At 44.1% G+C, this 20,146-nt stretch overlaps 1 protein-coding gene across 1 annotated transcript in view; it reads right to left on the reverse strand.

The window, feature by feature from the left end:
- Positions 1-17,337: 17,337 nt before the first annotated feature.
- Positions 17,338-20,146, reverse strand: part of LOC115471081 (pancreatic triacylglycerol lipase-like) — a 50,290-nt gene continuing 47,481 nt past the window's right edge. Inside the window, exon 12 of the mRNA XM_030204756.1 lies at positions 17,338-17,401. Coding sequence (XP_030060616.1) covers positions 17,338-17,401 — 64 coding nt within the window. The remainder of the gene's footprint in view (positions 17,402-20,146) is intronic.

The raw sequence follows: 20,146 nt of genomic DNA on the forward strand, positions 1-20,146 counted from the left end.
GCCGCCAAGATAAAACATTGGTGGCGGCAGCGCTGTTTATTACATGATGGAAGCTGCCGGAGCTGTAAACAAAAATTACTTCACAATTCGCATGAAACATCCCCAATGCATAGTGGTATTAAGACCCTGGGGCTCCAGTGATTGTAGATGGTATATCCAAAACAACTCTCTCTGCAACAACTTCCTGTCTATATCACCACCCCGGGATGAGGGAACTATATGATCTATCACTAAACACTCTAGATCATTAAAATTGTGAGATTGTGTGACACAATGCTGTACTAACGATACTCCTGTAGTCTGCCTCATAATCCTTGATCGATGCTCTGTGATGCGCATGTGCAGTGATCTCTTCGGCTTACCAATATAGATTACATGGGCAACGTATCAGATATACCACATGAGTCGCTGATATCTTTTTTATGCCGAGCTGCCTTGTACACTATGATTTCCTATGCATCACCACTTTCGTGGTACTCTAAAAAAGCTCAGGCTGATCTATATGCTGCGCATTGTGAAAACAAAAAGGCATCCCATTGAGAAACCAAGTAAGAGTGATATGGCATGAAAATGGGCTGGGGCTTCGAGGTTGGTCCACACCACGGAATGGTCAGAGACTGATACAGGGCCCACACCACCCTGATGTGGCATGAAAAGGGCTGGGGCTTCGAGGTTGATCCACTCCATGGAATGGTCAGAGACTGACTCAGGGCCCACAACAACCTCTATCACCAATGGAAAAAGAGTAGAAGAGAAGATGTACCAATGCCAAAAAACAACTCAATCACCATAACTGATGTAACAAACTACAGATCAGTAGCCTCCATTCCTTTGATGATAAAGGCAATGGAAGGAATAGTAGCATCAAGAGCTATGGACTACTTTTCACATTTCTCCCTACTACACACATCGTAATCAGGTTTCAGACCATACTATTGCACCAAGACTGTCCTTCCTATCCTAGTATCAATTCTCAGAAAAGAAATTAGCATAGAGTCTAAGATCTTAATAATGCAGTTTGATATGTCTAGTGCATTCGAAATAGTAGATCATAATATCCTACTAAACATACTAGACAACCTTGGTATACGTGGCACAGTCCACAAATGGTTTCAAGGATTCCTGAAATCAATACCTTACAAAGTGAAAACGAAAGGAACCATTATCCTCTCCTTGGTCACAGGGCTGTGGCGTCCCTCAGGGCTCTCCACTAGCACCGATTCTGTTTAATGTAATGATGTCATAGGTAACAGCCTAGAAACAGCAGGATTCAAAACATTCATATATGCTGATGACGTAACCATATACATAACCTTCAAAAAGAACATTCAAGACATCTTACAAAAGGCAAAACGTGGCTTAAATTTGATGGAAACCTGGGCCTCAGAATCCAAACTAAAGCTACTTAAAAGAAAAAACTAAATTCATGGTCATTACCGACCTATTTGACCAAAACGACTACAACAGTTTCACAACTGACAACACTTCATTCCCCATTGACCATAATCTGAAAAATCTATGTACAATTATAGACAAATATTTAACATTTGATACTCACGTTTCCTCAGTAATCACAAAATCTTTCAGGATCAGACCCTATTTCTCATCAGAAACATTCAGACTATTGGTACAATCATTAACATTATCCCAATTCGATTATTGTAATGCCATATGGTAAAATTATGCCTTACCTACATATTAGAAGTTGTGGCCCTCGCCTCTTTTTCATATGGGGCATATTTTACTTCACTCTCCCGTATTGCTTTCCTTGACAAGCAGTTCATTGCATAGCTGGGACATCATAGTGTAAGATGAACTGCTTGTCAAGGAAAGCAATACGGGAGAGTGAAGTAAAATATGCCCCATATGAAAAAGAGGTGAGGGCCACAACTTCTAATATGAAGCACAAGTTGAAAGCCAGCCATCTTCCAGAAAAAAACTATTTGCTGAAACTACTGCACCTGGAGATAATGCTCCCATGGCAGCAGTGGAGGTTCCATGGTTACCATGGAGACCAGAGCACCAGCCCCAGAAAATAACAAAATGTAATATTTCCCACAGCAACATGGAGCCAAAGGCACTAAGCCTAGAAACTCCCTTCTAAAGGAGCAGAAAAAAAAACAAACTTGGACTTGGACCTTGTATTCCCAGGCAGTCTCCCATCCAAGTGTAGCATGATATGAGTTTAATTGTCAGAGTTATTGATTTTGCTGGATCAGATACAAATGTAAAATATACAGCTGCAAAGACTTATTGGAACAGTATCAGATAAATTACTCTGACCATCACCCTCCCTTAATAAAAACTAGCTGGGTGGATACCAAAGTCCATCAACACATCTCCAAAGAACAAAAATCTGAAGATGGACAGCAATCACAGAGACTGGAGTTAACAAAGACAGTGAAACTCCACCTGTTCTCAGACAATGACTCAGAGACTGAAAAGCCCTTCTACCTATCTAATCTGACAAAAGAAGCCCACTTACTCTCAAAGACTCTTTAAATCCTGTTAGATGCCTTCTGGGTGTATATCACAGCAGATGTCCAGAGAGAAAGTCTTATGATGTCATTAAAACATGTGACCAGTTACAATGCTCCATCTCAAAACTAGATGAAACCAGTTTTCAGCTATCCCTGAGTTTTCATTGGATCGAATACACTCCACCTGACTTCAGCCTATGGTCCAACAAGAGATTATAAAAAGCCTGGAACATTTTCAGTTCCATCTCCATTGTTGCCAGGGTTGCGGTCTTCCCGCAACACTGGGCGGGTTTTCTTTGAGCAACTGCGGCAAAATTTCGGCGGCTGCGGGGTGCGGGTTTGGGCTCTTCTCCTGTGGCCGCTGTGTGCTTTTTTCCGGGGCTTCTATTGGTCCAATTTGGTCCAATAAAAGCTTTCCCAGGGCTTCTATTGGTCCGATGTGGTCCAATAGAAGCTTTTGAGGGGCGTGGTCGACATCAGGGGCGGGGTTAACGACGTCAGGGGTGACATCAGGGGGGCGGGGCTGGTGACGTGGGAGGCGGGGTTTGACGTTGGGCTGGTTTAGGGCTGATTTTGGGCGGGGAAAATTTTTCCCATCTAGCAACCTTGTCCATCTCTTGCTGTCTTGCTCTCGCGCTCTGGCCCTGCTCTCTTTGTCCACTTCCTGATCTGGACCTTCACTGAGCCTTGCTAGACTTCACACACATCCCAAATAAGACTTTCCCCAGGCTCCAGCAACAACTCTGCAACAAAAAGACTTCTTTTCCAGCAAGGATCTCCTTCATCACTCCAACTAGCAGCCTCCATCAAAGTGAGTTACCATTAATCTAGCCTAATTTATTGTTTCATATTTTTAGTAAGGTTTTTCAAAACATAAAACAGCAGGTTAATGTAATTCAACAAATATATTATTTAATTCCCCCTTTTCTTACATATTCTTATTCTTATAATATTACATTATATTAAATTGGAGAATAAGACAATAGAATATATATATATATATATATATATAATTATTTTACATATTAAATTGTAAAATAATAATATAATTGTGTTTTACTATGAGGGTTCAGAGACCTCAAATCTGACTCCATCTCTAAAGAACACTAGTACGGGGGTAATCAAGAAGTTGTGAAGTTCTAAAAGGAATTGCCACTAAGAGAGACGTTAGGTCTAAGGAAAAATTACCAGCCTTATGACAAACTGGATTTAGATTACAAGTTATACAATGCAGCGAAAGATAGCCTGATACAGCAAAAGCATTTATACTTACAGCCTCTGATCATAAAGTGAAGTCCACAGAACATCATTTGGGATGAGGAGTTTATTTGCCAAGATACAAGTCAAATCAGTGATTGACGACAGGCACGTACAATCAATTAGTTATAGGAATATAATAATCCAGCTGCAAACAGGTGTTAATTAGTTCCTAATTTTTTATAATTTCTTTTACCAATTAAAGGTTTTACAAGGGAAAGCAATTAGGTAATTTGTCAATTCTGCTGGTCACATTGGTTTCCCTTGGAGAGAGAGAGTGCCAACCCTTCTCTCTAGCTAAAAACCAGGAAATACTCTGATTTTTATAGGTGCCCTCAGGATATGGATAATATGACAGTAGATATACCCGATTGGATCTATGCTAATGTCAGGGTTACCACTGATTGGCTCATGCTAATGAGTAGCTTTTATCTTGCTAACATGGTTTTGTCTTTAGCTCGCTTGACCACAAATCTTAAGCAAGACCCTGCATCCAGCTACACCTTTCCTTTCTCACACCATGGCTGACCACAATGTCACTCTGTCCTTTGGACCCCCACCTTTGTGTTTCCTGTTGTTCTCCTTAGAGCTCCAACACTGGGAGTTCAAGCAAGAGTCACACAGGCCTGTAAGCTTCTCCCTCATTTTAGAGCCTGAACCAAAGTCTAGGCAGGGGACCAAGGCTCATAGCTGTGGCATTTTTATACAATAGTCTCCACCAATAAAAATGCATGTAATATGATAAGCGAGAATCACCATCAAATTATCCCATCAAAGCGAGACTCTCCAGCGCTCTTGCAAAAGTGACAGAAGTAGGTTGTTGAATTTCATCAGCATGTGCCACACTGCTCATTTCTCATTTCATCATCTGTTTCATCATCAGCCGTTGCTTGCGTGTAGGAGCATATCTGGACATCAGTGCTGTCGTCAGCTATTTGTAGATTGTAATCAACAGCTACGTAGTGAAGAAACTCCTCTTCAGTAACACCGGCTGGGATGTTAATAGCCTGTTCATCTGACGCATTTGCAACAGCTGCATCTGTTTCGTCCCTCTCCACATCCCTAACAAAGCTTGCCCGCTTGTAGCAGTTCACAATGGTTGCCTGTGTAACATGATTCCAGGCTTCTTTCTGCATATGTAGGGAATCCAACAGTGATAGATTACAAGCCAGTTCAACAGCACGTTTATCCTTGCCAGTCTGGTCATTCATAATGCTCATCAGACGACGTAGCACAAGAGCCCAATAATGTTGTTTGAAATTGGCTATTATGTCCTGATCCATAGGCTGGATCAGAAAGGTAGTGTTTGGTGGCAGGAAGACCACATTGACGTTAGACAGCCTGACATCATCACTGTCTGCAGCACAATTATCACAAAGCAACAAAATCTGATGCTTATGGGGCCCGCATTCTAGTGCCCACATTCCACTGCTTCCAAATTTCCCCAGTCATCCATGAATTTGCGTTAGCCTCGTATGACACAGGAAGTCGCTTAACAATCTTGAAGCAATGGGGCTGTTTGCTCTTTCCAATGGCGAGTGGTTCCAACTTCTCACTCCCATCCATATTGCAGCAAAGGAAGATCGTCAGTTGGTTTTTCGACATTTTACCTCCTGTAGTTTCGGCTTGTTTGAATGCAAGTGTTCCATCAGGAATTGCTCGCCGGTAGAGACCGTTTTCATCAGCATTGAAAATGTCATGAGGTGCAAACTCGTTCAAGATGGTAGGAAGAACTGAAACAACCCAATTTTCAGCACCAAAGTCATCAGAGTCTTGTTTCTCACCATGCTGTTTCTTTAATTTTATGTTGTTCCTCTCCTTCCATCTTTCCAACCATTCAACAGTGGCTTTGAATTCAGTTAGTCCAAGATTTTCAGCTAGCTTATTAGCTTTCTCCATAAGCAGTGGACCACTGACAGGAAACTATCTGCTCCTGACTTGAGAAAACCACCGAAGTGCATCTTCTACCTCCTCAGCTTTTCCCGCCGATTTTCGTTTCCGGTGTGGAATTGTATTGTTTTGCCAGTCTTCCAGAAGCTGGTCTTTCTGCTTCAAGATACGTGAAATTTGACTGGGATTGACACCATATTCTTTAGTAATAGATGCTTGACTTTGTTTGTTTTCTAATGTTTTAAGAACTTCTATTCGTTTAGCCAGTGTTAAAGTCTTACAGTTGCACAACGACAACTCCAGTGTATACTCTAACAACATTCTTTCGCTTATTCTACCTGTGGCAGTTAAAGGGGCGGTAAATTTGAAATCTCGTTGGTTGTCACACGCCAATCGGCTTCCATATTCCATGCGCGCGCTTATGCAGAGTCTTTCCTGCAGAGGAGCGGTCTTAAACCATGCATATAACCAAATCTTGCACTTATCAGTGGTGCGCTAAACTGAAGTTTGTCCCCATAGAAATTGATGGCGCCTAAAACGGGACCGAAGTACAGCATGTAGTTAAACAGAGCATGCGCTTATCCAACATTCAGTTAAATGGAGTGCACTGTACATCCTACTGCTATTTGTACAATAAGGTAATTTTTCCCACATCATATATCGTATTTTTCGGACTATAAGACGCACCGGACCATAAGACGCACCTAGGTTTTAGAGGAGGGAAATAGGAAAAAAAAATTTTGCTTTTTCCCTCCTCTAAAACCTAGGTGCTCCGGTGCGTCTTGTCCGAATCCCTCCCTCCAAGTTCGGGATCGCCCTCAGGGTTACCTCCGAAGGTAGAGATTTGGGTGGCCGGCTGGCTGGCTGGCTGGCCGGCTGGCTGGCCGCCCGCCCTCCCTCCCTCCCTCCGAGTTCGGGATCGCCCTCCCCCAGCCCTGTCACCACTTCTCCCTACTCACGCGATCTTCCCTGGTGGTCTAGTGACGTTGGGGCAGGAAAGAGCCCCCTCTTTCCTGCCCAGCGCGCTGCTCTCCATCCTCCTGTATGCATTGCTGCCTGACGGTCTCGGCGAGATTCAAAATGGCCGCCGAGAATTGAAGTCTCGCCAGCCATTTTGTATCTCGCCGAGACCGTCAGGCTGCATACTTAGCTGGATTAAAGGCTTTTTATCACACAGATCATACCGGGTGAAAGTGAACTCAACCTTATCTTCTTCATGGAAAGCAGTTTGCGGAGTCCCTCAGGGTTCGCCACTATCACCAACTCTCTTTAACACAATGATGATTCCATTGGCTAATTCTTTATCAAATCTAGGTTTAAATCCGTTTATTTATGTTGATGATGTCACAATTTATATACCTTTCAGAAAGGACTTGTCTGAAATCTCCAGTTCAATCAGGACAGGCTTGAATACAATGGACGCATGGGCCAACTCATTTCAATTGAAATTGAACACTGAAGATTCACTGCCTCATCTTATCTTCTCAGCACAATAAGTTTAAACCTACAACTTTGAATATCCCAGACTACTCCCTATTTCGGATAGCCTAAAACTACTTGGCATCACAATTGACCGGAACCTGACCCTGGAAACCCAAGTAAATTGCACCACAAAGAAAATGTTCTACTCAATGTGGAAACTCAAACGTATAAAACCTTTTTTTCCTCGAGAAGTTTTTCCACAACTTGGTACAGTCAATGGTATTAAGCCAGCTAGACTACTGCAACGGAATCTATGCAGGTTGTAAGGAACAACTAATTTAGAAACTTCAGACCGCCCAGAACACAGCAGCAAGACTTATCTTTGGTAAATCAAAATTTGAATCTGCCAGGCCCCTTCATGAAAAATTACACTGGCTCCCCATCAAGGAACATATTGCCTTTAAGGTTTACACCTTGGTTCATAGGATTGTTTACGGAGACGTTCCAGGATACATGTTAAATTTAATAGATTTACCACCTAGAAACAGTTCAGTTCTTCCCGATCCTATTTAAACTTACATTACCCAGATTGCTATGGCCTAAAATACAAATCTACCTATGCATCCAGCTTCTCCTTCATTGGCACACAGCTATGGATTGCATTGCCCAAATTCTTAAAACCAACTCCGAACCATCTACATTTCAGGAAATTACTGAAGACATCCTTATTCCAGAAGGCTTATCCTCCAGACTCAACTTAAGTTACTGCTTTTTTGTCACAGCAAAATTTTTGGACCTTATTGATCTTTTATTATCGCTTATATCTTTGTTGTTTTATACGATACCTATACGATCACTACCTTACTTTACATTGTTTAACTATTTTACTGAACTGTAGTCTGCCCTACGGTATTGTGTAAGCCACATTGAGCTTGCGACTAGTGGGAAAATGTGGGGTATAAATGTGTTAAATAAATAAATTGGTTGGCAGAACTGGAGTTTTTTCAATTGACTTTTAGGCCTATGTTAAATAGATGTTTAAGCAACAGCACAGAATATTTTTTTACCAGCTTCCTTAGAGGGTGAGCTGACCAGAAGGTCATCAATGTACTATACCAAGACAGAACCTCTCAAATTGCAGGGGTTCTAAGGCCATTCTTAATGCTTCAGAAAAGAAAGAGCAGGGCTGGTGCTAGGGTTTGTGGTGCCCCCCTGCAAACTATCAGTTTGTGCCCCCCGTCCAGCATCTCGTTTCGCTCTTCTCCCTCCCCCTTCTTCTACCCTGCCCCATTTTTCAGGTCAGTGCCTTAAAAGGTGAAGAACAAAAGTTTGTTGTTGTTTTTTTTTTTTACTTGACAGCTTTTTAATTTATTTGAAATCTTCCCATATGTAGATGTAAATATCATGAAATAAAATTGAATATAACTAAAACTGCTTAATTATTGTAGCTGGTAGAAACAGAACTAATAAAGTCTATATTTTGTGCTCCTTTTTCTACACTGTTCTATACAATACAGTAATACATGGCCAAATTTCAGTGAGGATATCCTGTTTACTGATGGGTTCATCTTAACTGTTGTTGTAATCTGCCTTGGGAAGCCTGGTGTTATAAGGATTAGAAGTAATATTAAACTCTGCTTTCATGGAGTCACATTCATGGGGCACATAGAATCACATCTTCATATCTTCCTCGAGATTCATAAACATTATTGCTTCAATGTCATGTAAGTGCTGCTCTTGAGCTTGAAGAAATATGCCATCTGGAGCACCGTAGATGGTACCGCCAAGATGGCACAAAAGGTATCTGCCCATCAGATTGACTGGAAGGGTAGGGCTCATAAGGAAGGTATTTTCCTAATATGAAGAATCCACTTGAATGAGCACGGGTTCAAATAAAGCATGAGGTATTGGGTTACCAGGTGGTTCTTCAGCTGGGAACATTTCCCCTGACAGAGAAACCATGGTAAATTCTGAAAACTTGAGAGCACAGCGTTTGGCTCCAGTGTCAATCAGCAACCAGGTTGGCTGTCCATTCACTACAGTGTCAAATGAGCAATCAGCATCAAGGGGTATGAGAGGATAGAGGGTCTCAGGTGACAGTTCTCCTTGAAAAGTCTCCTCAGGTTTTTCAGTGCTGGATTTCCCCCTAAGCAGTCAGTCACTAGGTGGGACATCACAGATATACAGGGATTGTTCCTTGTGCAGGCTTTTCAGGACCTGAAATTTTCCAGTGTCCTATTTGGCCACATATAAAACTTGGGCCTTTTGGTAGGCCATTGTTATTTCCAGGCCTTTGTCCTTTACCTCTACCCTTTCCTCTTCTTCAACCAAAAAGATGTTCCATTCAATGTGGAAACTAAAAAGAGTATGACCATTCTTCCCAAGGACCGTCTTCCGTAATCTGGTACAGTCATTAGTACTCAGTCATCTAGACTATTGCAACTCACTCTACACAGGCTGCAAAGAGCATATACTCAAAAAAAACTCCAAACAGCCCAGAATACGGCAGCCAGACTCATATTCGGAAAACCAAAATACGAAAGTGCAAAACCCCTACGAGAGAAGCTACACTGGCTCCCACTTAAAGAACGCATCACGTTTAAAGTATATATCCTAGTTCACAAAATCATCCATGGTGATGCCCTAGCCTACATGTCAGACGTGATAGACCTACCACCCAGGAATGCTAAAAAATAATCTCGCACTTTCCTTAATCTCCATTTCCCCAACTGTAAAGGTCTAAAATACAAACTAATGCACGCATCAACCTTTTCCTATATGAGCACGCAATTCTGGAACGCGTTGCCACGCAACCTAAAAGCGATCTATGAACTGACCAACTTCCGAAAACAACTGAAGACCCATCTCTTTGACAAGATATACTACAAAGATCAACACATGCGAAACTCCCCACATATATCCAGAAATGCTATATAATGCCTTTTGTTACATTACTATCATGTATTCCATTACCATGCAACCCATAATCCATCTGTAATACCAAATATCTATTCTCTTCTTACTTCCACTATCCATGATGTATTGTAAAGACTTGCTGAACTAAACATGTATACTCTGGAGGAAAGGAGGAACAGGGGTGATATGATACAGACGTTCAAATATCTGAAAGGTATTAATCCGCAAACGAACCTTTTCCGGAGATGGGAAGGCGGTAGAACGAGAGGACATGAAATGAGATTGAAGGGGGGCAGACTCAGGAAAGATGTCAGGAAGTATTTTTTCACGGAGAGAGTAGTGGATGCTTGGAATGCCCTCCCGCGGGAGGTGGTGGAAACGAAAACAGTAACGGAGTTCAAACATGCGTGGGATAAACATAAAGGAATCCTGTTCAGAAGGATTGGATCCTAAGGAGCTTAGCCGAGATTGGGTGGCAGAGCCGGTGGGGGGAAGAGGGGGTGGTGGTTGGGAGGCGAGGATAGGGGAGGGCAGACTTATACGGTCTGTACCAGAGCCGGTGATGGGAGGCGGGACTGGTGGTTGGAAGGCGGGGATAGTGCTGGACAGACGTGTACGGTCTGTGCCAGAGCCGGGATTGGGAGGCAGGGCTGGGGAGGTGAGGATAGTGCTGGGCAGACTTATACGGTCTGTGCCTGTGCCAGAGCCAGTGGTTGGGAGGTGGGGCTGGTGGTTGGGAGGCGGGGATAGTACGGGGCAGACTTATACGGTCTGTGCCCTGAAGAGCATAGGTACAAATCAAAGTAGGGTTTACACAAAAAGCAGCAAATATGAGTTATCTTGTTGGGCAGACTGGATGGACCGTGCAGGTCTTTTTCTGTCGTCATCTACTATGTTACTATGTAAGCCACATTGAGCCTGCAAAGAGGTGGGAAAACGTGGGATACAAATGCAATAAATAAATCTCCTGAATATTTGGATTCTCTGCGTACCATTTAGCTTCCTTGAGGAGTTTACTTACTTTGGTGTCAGTATAAGTGGGATTATAACCATCAAACACACTAAACAGTTCTTTCTGCCACTTTACTGAATCTTCTTCAATATCAGGAACATCTTTGGCTATGGCTGTGATCTCTGAGATATTCCAAGGGACTGGGACTCTCACTGATCTTGTTCTCCAGACAACAATCGTAACGGATAACCTATAATCCTCACTGTCTGATTCTGAGTCCTGCTTACTAGCACTAGTATGCCTAAGCCTGGACTTATTTTGACGCAATGCACACATAAGACAGTTTTTTATAATCTTTTCATAAGTGTCAAAACTTTTACAATCAGTCCATGTCTTCAAATCTTTAAGTAAACCCTTTTCTTCTATGTCATGAGTTTCTTTAGATTTTCTATATATTTCTTGTAACTCATTAAGGGTACAGTAGTGTTTTTAGCACATGCTAACGCTAGAGACACCCAGATATTCCCATGGGTGTCTCTAGCATTAGCGCACCACTTTTTAGTGTGCGCTAAAAATGCTAGCGTGGCTTAATAAACAGAACCCAAAGAGACAAATTATTATGCATTCTTTCTAACTCCACTCCAGCCTGTATAGATTTAGGCTGAGTCTGCATTAATGTCGCATCAGATTGTCGCTTGTCATACTGACTGATTTATCCCCTACATCTGGGAAAGCAAATGATTTTTTTTCTGTTTTGCCCCTGAATCAGATTGAAGTATAACAGGATTTCTACCACCATGCAGCTATGGTTCATGGCAGGCAAAAAGTTAAAATGAAAAGGGAGAAGGAACAGTATTGCTTATCTGAAAACCCGTTACAGCCGGGATAAACAGCATAGGAAAAGTATAGAATTGGAATGATGTATGATTTACGCAGTTAAAATGATAACGGAGTGTGCCGCTGTAAGACAGAAAATTAACAAAAAGAAAGTACATTTATATAATGATTTTAAAATTATGTTTAGACTCATTTGGAGTTATTAATTGCACATATAAAAGACAAGGGATGGGAGATAAATCTTAATAAGGACCATCTCAGGAAAGGAAACTTTTAGGCAGTGGCAGTGGCGTAGCAAGGAGGGCTGCCACCCGGGGCGGTTCGCCGTTGCACCCCCCCCCCGGGTGCAGCACGATGACACCCCCCTCAGCGCATCAACACCCCCCCCCCCCGACCCAGTGCCTACCCTCCTCAGCTCCCTCCAACCAGCTGAGCACCCTACCTTTAAAGAAATTTCGGAAGCCGTGGAGAGGCGAGGCGCAGCGCCTTGCGCCTGCAAGTAAAAGAAGCGAGGATCATCATCAGGCCTTCCCTCACGCTGTCTGTCCCGCCCTTGCGGAAATAGGAAGTTGCGTCAGCGGAGGGTGGGACAGACAGCGTGAATGAAGGTCCGAGGCGCTGCGCCTCACCTCTCCACGGCTCAGCTGGTTGGAGGGAGCTGAGGAGGGTAGGCACTGGGTCGGGGGGGGTGTCATCGTGCTGCACCCGGGGGGGGGGAGCTGGCAGGGAGCACCCCCCCTCCCCGAGCTGACACCCAGGGCGGACCGCCCCTCCTGCCCCCCCTTGCTACACCACTGGGCATTGGAATTTGTTAATTACTCAGCTTTTGCAAGCAGCACATAAGTAAAATTCTAGCACTGGGTAATCAGGAAAAAATATGACCTTGAGTGGAAGGGAGAAGAGCAACAGTTTGTTTGTTTGTTTTTTTAACAGGCTTTTGAGCAGACAACACAGATTGCTTTGGATCTGTGGCCAGTGCAATTAGGAGAACTAGAATTAAGTGTCTCAGTGAATGAAAATTATGCTAATTAGAGCTTTTGGCCTGTGGCGTAGCCAGAAAGCGATTTTTGCGTGGGCCAACAGGTCAGATGGGTGGGCACCAGGGTTGCCAACTTTTTTGAAATTGAAAAACTTGCCACCTGATACCCCACCCCATGCTCCAGCTCTACCCCACTCCCAATAACTTCAATAAGGGTAGCAGTGCAGGCTTCAGGGGGAAGTACAAGAGATTGCATGCACTCTTCCGCCTCCATTGAGCCTCGGGTCCCTAACACACATACTTAGCCTGTATAGCAAGCCCAAACACTTTTCAACATATCTTTCCAGTTACACGCTATAGAAATGATCCCAGAAAGTATAGTCTAGTATTAAAGGCAAATAAATTCTGCATCCACAGAACCCCCTGTCCCTCCCCCAATGGGTAAAGAGCAGAGTTAGGACATTTCCCCATAAAACTCACCGTAATCTCAACAGCCGTCATATAGTAAATTAAACAATCTTTAAAACAAAATGTCACTCATAACCTAATGCAAATCTACAATGCCAGCACTAACTTCCAAAAGAAGGATCCTATCTATGAAAAAGGCATTGCCCTACATATTACAGTGGGGCCGTAAAATATCAATACATCTATTGGGAAAACTAAACAAACCAAACTTACTACAGAAGGCTACATAGAAAATTCATGCTAACGGAATACCTCGATCACACACACGGAATAAAAATGCCAAATATAGAATAATTGACTAAAATGTATAAACATAAATATAACCAAAACCCCAAAAAGCCAAACCTTGCATGTAATACAATATCAGAGATACAGAAAGTAATGCATTTCCTCCTGTGCAAAATATAAGCATAGTACTTGCCAGGGATGGTGTTGGAGTGCAACTAGAGCAATTGCTCTTGGTCCCCTGGCGGCCTGGCCAGAGAGAGCCACAAGCATGATGGAAGCTGAAGGCAGTGCAGTCTGGTGATGGGCTTTGGGGTTCCCTCCCAGATTTATGGCCTGGGCTCCAGCCATGTCTAACACCAGCTCTGGCAAGATGTACATTCCAAATGTGACATATTCTAATCACAAAATTGAAAAAAAATTATTTTTTTTTCTACCTTTTGATGTCTGGTTATTTTATTTTTCAAATCAGCTTGGTTCTAGTCTCTGGTTTCTGCTTTCTTCTGTCTTAATTCACTTACCAGGGTCTCCTGTCTATTTGTCATTTCTTCTCTCTCCATGTCCACCATCCATCTCCCATCTCTGTATCCCTATAGTTTCTTGTCCAATATCTCCACTATGTTCAAATTCCTGCATCCATCACCACCCTTCTATCCCCTACCCCTGTGTCCAGCATCACCCCTTGTGTCCCTATGCCCTCACATGCCCAGTATCTCCCTTTTGAGTTCCTGTTGTCCCCTATGTCTAGTATCTCTCCCCTGTGACCATATACCCCTCCCTCCCAGTGTCCAGCATAGCCTCTCTGTTCCCGGCGCCATCTCTCTCCCTTCCCTCTAATCTCTCCTCCTGGTACAGCATCTCTCTCCCTTCCCTCATGCCTCCCCTGCAGGCCTTCCCTCTAGCCCCCCTCCCCACAGGTCCAGCACCTCTCTCCCTTCCTTCCGGCCTGTCCCCCCTTGCAGGTCTAACAACTCTCTTCCTTTCCTCCAGCCCCCAGCCTCTCTCCCTTGTAGGTCCAGCACCTCTCATCCTTCCCTCCATCTTCCTCCCCCACTTTCAGGTCCAGCACCTCCCTCCTTTGCCTTTTTCCCTTGCCTCCAGCCAGCCAGCCACCCCCTCCATTGCAGGTCCAGAACTTCCCTTCCTTCCAGCTAGCCACCTCCCCCCCCTTTGCAGATCCCAACCTCTCCCCTTGCAGGTCCCAAACTTGGCTCCCTTCCCTCTAGCCAGCCAGCCCCCCCTTGCAGGTCCCAAACCTCTCTCCCTTCCCTGCAGCCAGCCATCTCCCCCCTTTTGCAGGTCCAGAATCTCTCTCCCTTTTCTCCAGCCACCCCCCCCCCCTTTTTGAAGGTCCAGAACCTCTCTCCAATCCCTTCCTTATGGCCTCAAGCCCCCCCACCTCCCACCCCCACGCAGGTGAAGCCACTGTCTCCCAGCCTGCCTCTCTCCCACACTACAGGTACAGCCACTCACTCCCTCACTATCGCTTCGCTGATCACAGATGAAGAGACCTGGCTCCAGAGCCTTCCCTCCACAAGATCAGTTCTCTTCAGCACAACTTCCTGTTTCCAGGGCAGATCGTGGCAGAGGGAAGGCTCCGGAGTGCTCAGCGAATCACTGCTGACTCCACCCTTAATTTAAACCAGATGCTTACGGCAGGGGTGAGGGAGGGGAAAGAGATTCATCTCAGCAGCCACAGAGGGAAGGCGGGTGGGTCTGAAACGCTGCCGGTCGGCGCCCAGATGCTTTGCGGTGGGGGTGAGGAGGGAAAAGAAGACTCACCTGAAGCTGCGGTTACGATCGCGGTTGCGATCCACTATTTTTGGGTGGAAATGGGTGGGCCTGGGCCCACCCAGGCCCACGCCCCTGCTTTTGGCAAAAACAAAGGAATCGGGTAACACTAGGGTTTTAGAGCTGTAGGTTTTTAGAAGTAGAAAAGAAAATACACTTCTTTTGAGAAACGTCTATTAGCATGTTATTGGACTCTGGTGGATACCGAGCAGTTAACTATAGGACATGTGGTTGGCCTGAGACCTTAAATACCAATAATGCAATGAATACATAGCTCCCCAAAAACTCACCGGATAGGGCATGCACGAGAAGCTAGCATAATTAAATGGAAGTGGTATATTCAGGAAAGAACAAAATCAGGGATTGGGGGAATTCCCTTGCTGCATGAAAAGGTGGCAACCCTTCCAGAAACAGGACAAACTGGGCTACAACCCCTGGAACGGGTGGAGAGCCCAGTCAGGTGGAGAAAAGCCTATGATCAATTAACTAATAAGGAGCAGCAACATACATGGTTTACAGGTTGTTCTGCTAGGTATTTGGGGGGAAAGAGAATGTGGAAAGCGGTAGCCTACAGTCCAAAAATAAAACGAGAAGGAGAAAGTAGGTTTTTTATTTTTGCATAGTTACATGTTTTGAAAATTGAGAATTTGGGATAATGTCATGTATATATACTGACTCATAGTCTGTGGCAAATAGATTAGCCACTTGGTTACCTACTTGATACAAAAATAATTGGAAAAATATGCCAAGGATTTGTGGGACAGAGAATTGTGGCAAGATATTTGGAATTAATTAGTTAACAAGGCAGTACTGCTGAATATAGGCTCTGACCACAATGACACTTGCATAAGTGTATGTGCTGGGGTCATCCAGGAGCGAAGTTACAGGCATCAGCGATACTAAAGGCCAGTGTCATCACAGCTAGGCAGGCAGATAGGACTGAATATCATCTGGCACCTGCAGAACTTTCAGGTCATCAAACCTGATGCCTGGACATAACCCAGCATTGAATATCCAAAGTTAAATCTACCTGCGACTGACCGCTGTGAGCTAAATATTGGCCCCTACATTTTTTAAGTGTTCCCTTCTCCCTCCCACCACATCTCTCCCTTCCCTTCCCTGCCCCGCAAAGATTGATGGCAGTTCCCTCCATTCCTCCCCCCACCGTACATCAAAATCACCTTCAGTCTTACCCCAGGCAGTGCCAGCAATAGCAGCAGCACTCATAGCCTGCCCGCGGCCTGCACTGAAGCTTTCTCTCTGAACCATCCCGCCCTTCAGAAAACAGGAAGTTGAATCAGAAAGGGGTGGGACAGTTCAGAGACAAAGCCAGGGTTGCCAGATGGGTGGTTTTCCCGCCCAATTGGGCGGTTTACCGCAACCTGCCGCGGGAAACTTTTGCCCGCGGCGGGTTGCGGTTTTTTGGGCTCGTTTTCTTTTTTCTGTACGGGTTTTGGGCGGTTTTTCGGCCGGCGGGGGGTGGGGCTAATGGCGACAGGCGGGGTGACGTTTGGGCGGGGTTTGTCGATATATTGGGCGGGGCGATGACGGTGGGGCGGGGCTGATGATGGAAGGGGTGGGGCTGATGGGGGTGATGACGGAAGGGGCGGGGTTGATGAGGGTGGGGGTGATGACGGAAGGGGCAGGATGATGCCTTCGGGGGTGGGGTGTGTGCGGGTTTTGAGCGGTTTTGTGTGAGAAATTTTTTTTTATATATGGCAACCCTGGACAAAGCCCTGTGCAGTCCACAGTCTGCCTATGAGTGCCGCTGCTGGTGCTGCCCGGGCAAAGACTGGAAGTGATTTTAAGGCATGGGGGAGGCAGATGAGGCATGGAATTGCAGATCTTTGTGGGCCTAGCCTGGAAGGGAAGGGAGAGATGCGGCATTAGGGACTGACATGGGGTGTGTATACGCAACGCATGCACCTTGTGTCTTTGAAAGGTTAAGGATGTGGGTCAGCTTAATTTTCCAGTACATACACATGTATATACATTTCTGATGGTGTACGTTGCAAAATAAAAGCCAAGTCACAGGTCAGAATAAGAGAAATGAGGCAGAGACGAGTTGGAGTAACGATTCTTTATTTATTCATGAAGAGAGTCCCATTTTAATTCAGAATTTAGCAGAGGTCGAGGGTCTGCAAAACATCCTCTCTCACAGTCCCACTGCCACAGAAATTAGACCTGAGAGGAGAAAAAGTTAGAAATTAGGCATACTGGCTTTTTTTGAAATTAGAGCACTGCTGAAGCTAATCTTATTGCAGAGACTGAACCAAATGTTCTTAAACCTTGGGAGAAAGAGACATGAATGCAGCTAAATAACGTTTTGTGCTTTTAAGCGATACATATTATGTTACCTCTTAATAGTCTATCGCAAATGATAACCAGTTATCTCTGCTGAATATTTTTTTTGTTACATTTGTACCCCACGCTTTCCCATTCATGGCAGGCTCAATGCAGCTTACATATACAGGTACTTATTTGTACCTGGGGCAATGGAGGATTAAGTGACTTGCCCAGAGTCACAAGGAGCTGCCCATGCCTGAAATGGGAATCGAACTCAGTTCCTCAGTTCCCCAGGACCAAAGTCCACCACCCTAACCACTAGGCCACTCCTCCACTGTTGCTACTGTTTGAGATTCTACATGGAATGTTGCTATTCCAATGTGGCCGCGCAGGCTTCTGCTTCTGTGAGTCTGACGTTCTGCACGTACGACTCACAGAAACAGAAGCCTGCGCAGCCTTCTACATGGAATGTTGCTAGTGGAATAGCAACATTCCATGTAGAATCTCCAATATTAGCAACATTCCATGTAGAATATCCAATAGTAGCAACATTCCATGTAGAATCTCCAGTAGTATCTATTTTATTTTTGTTACATTTGTACCCTGCACTTTCCCACTCATGGCAGGCTCAATGCAGCTTACATGGGGCAATGGAGGGTTAAGTGACTTGCCCAGAGTCACAAGGAGCTGCCTGTGCCTGAAGTGGGAATCCAACTCAGTTCCTCAGTTCCCCAGGACCAAAGTCCACCACCCTAACCACTAGGCCACTCCTCCACTGTTGCTACTATTTGAGATTCTACGCTATTCCACTAGCAACACATTCCATGTAGAAGTCAGCCCGCTATACACTTAACTAGCCAACGCTGACTATTCAGTTAGGGGTCCTTTTACTAAGCTGTGGGGAAAATGACCCTGCAGTAGCAGTGGCGGCCATTTTTCCCACACGCCAGGACCCTTTTTACCACAGCCCCCCCCCCACCCCCACAGAAATGGCCATGCTACCGCATGCGGCGGGGAGCACTTACCACCACCTATTTGTTGGAATGTAATTGTATTTTTTACATGCATTGCCTGTCACCTATTATTTCTCTGTGATTACTCTGTGACCTCTGATGTGAATTACTTAGAGAGGTCACACAGCTATGCAACTTCCTGTGGGGGGCAGATGCAGCACATGGAGCACATGGAGCTCATGATCTCTCCTAACCTGAGAGGATCTATGGTGGTGTGAGCATCCATTACCATCTAAGCACATGGAAGGAGCTGATAATACAAATGTATAGTAATATGTATATATAAGCCTGTCTGATTATAATCTAACTGCAAACTGTGAGTAAACAGATGTTTTGTTACTTCAACTTTAAAGTGACTCAGCAGTGAATTATTCTGGGGTGAATGAGAGAGAGATGAAGAAAGAAATTAACATTTCTAAAGCTGAAGCTGTGTGTACTAAAATCTGCTAATTATTTACTACAAATAATCCAACAAAAGGGTTATGGGCCCAGGGCTCAGGAATTGAAAAAGAAGAGAAATATTACCAGGCAGAAAAAAAGGCCACATTTTTCTCTTAAGTTTTAAAGGAAAGATTCAGTCTGTCTCTCTCTCCCCCACACAGCAGACAGAAGGCTAAGAAAATGGCTGAGGGAGGAAATTCACCATTTTTCTATTCTCTCAAGGTGCCTAAATTAACTGAGTTTAATTATCAGCAGTGGGAACTAAGATTCATATGTCTCCTTCGAGCAAAAGGATTACATATATGCTTAGACCAAGACAGAACAGCTGAAAATATGGCTGAATGGGACAATGCAAACTATTATGTGAAGTGCATGCTTTTGGAAGCTCTCTCAGAGAAACAAGCCATATTAGTGGAGGGAAAAGATACACCAAAGGACATTTTATATAAACTGAGAACTATGTATGCAACTACATATGCAAAGCAGCAACCAATTTGGCTGGCAGAGTTGAATGAAACCAAATTAAGGGATAAAAGTAAATGTAATGATCACATTATGCATCTTATGTCTTCATTTCAAAAGCTAGAACTTTCTGGAATTCCCATGTGTGATGCATTGAAAAGAGCATTTCTTTTTACCTCACTATCAAAGAAGTTTGATGTTTTTAGGTCTGTAAATGAGGCCATTGAAGGGCAATCTTTTGAACAGGCAACATCAAAACTAAGGCAGGAATGCATAATAAATGATTCTGAGGAGATGTGTTCTCAAAGCAAGTCAGAGAGAAATGAAACAAATTTCTTGGCAAAGAACAGAGGAAGGCGGAGCTATGGGAAAACTCCACCCAAGGGCAAGCTGATTTGCTACTCATGTGGAAAGGAGGGACATGTATCTAAATGGTGTAAGGAAACACAAAACACTCCCTCTAGCTCACCTAAGCCAATGGAACTAAAGAATTTTCAAACCAGGAAATGTATGAAGGACAAAGATAAACACAAGGGCTTTCTAATGGCAGAAAAATCTTTGACTATGGTAAATAATAATTCAAATGAAAGTACTTGGATTTTGGATTCAGGGAGCACATGCCATTTAACCAATTCTAAAGATTTCTTTCAGGAAATGTGTCCAGAGGAAGGTATTCTTAAAACTGCAAACGCAGGGACTGCTAAGATCCAAGCAAAAGGTATTGGAT

Source organism: Microcaecilia unicolor, chromosome 5, assembly GCF_901765095.1.
Source record: "Microcaecilia unicolor chromosome 5, aMicUni1.1, whole genome shotgun sequence".
In the NCBI taxonomy this organism is placed as follows: domain Eukaryota; kingdom Metazoa; phylum Chordata; class Amphibia; order Gymnophiona; family Siphonopidae; genus Microcaecilia; species Microcaecilia unicolor.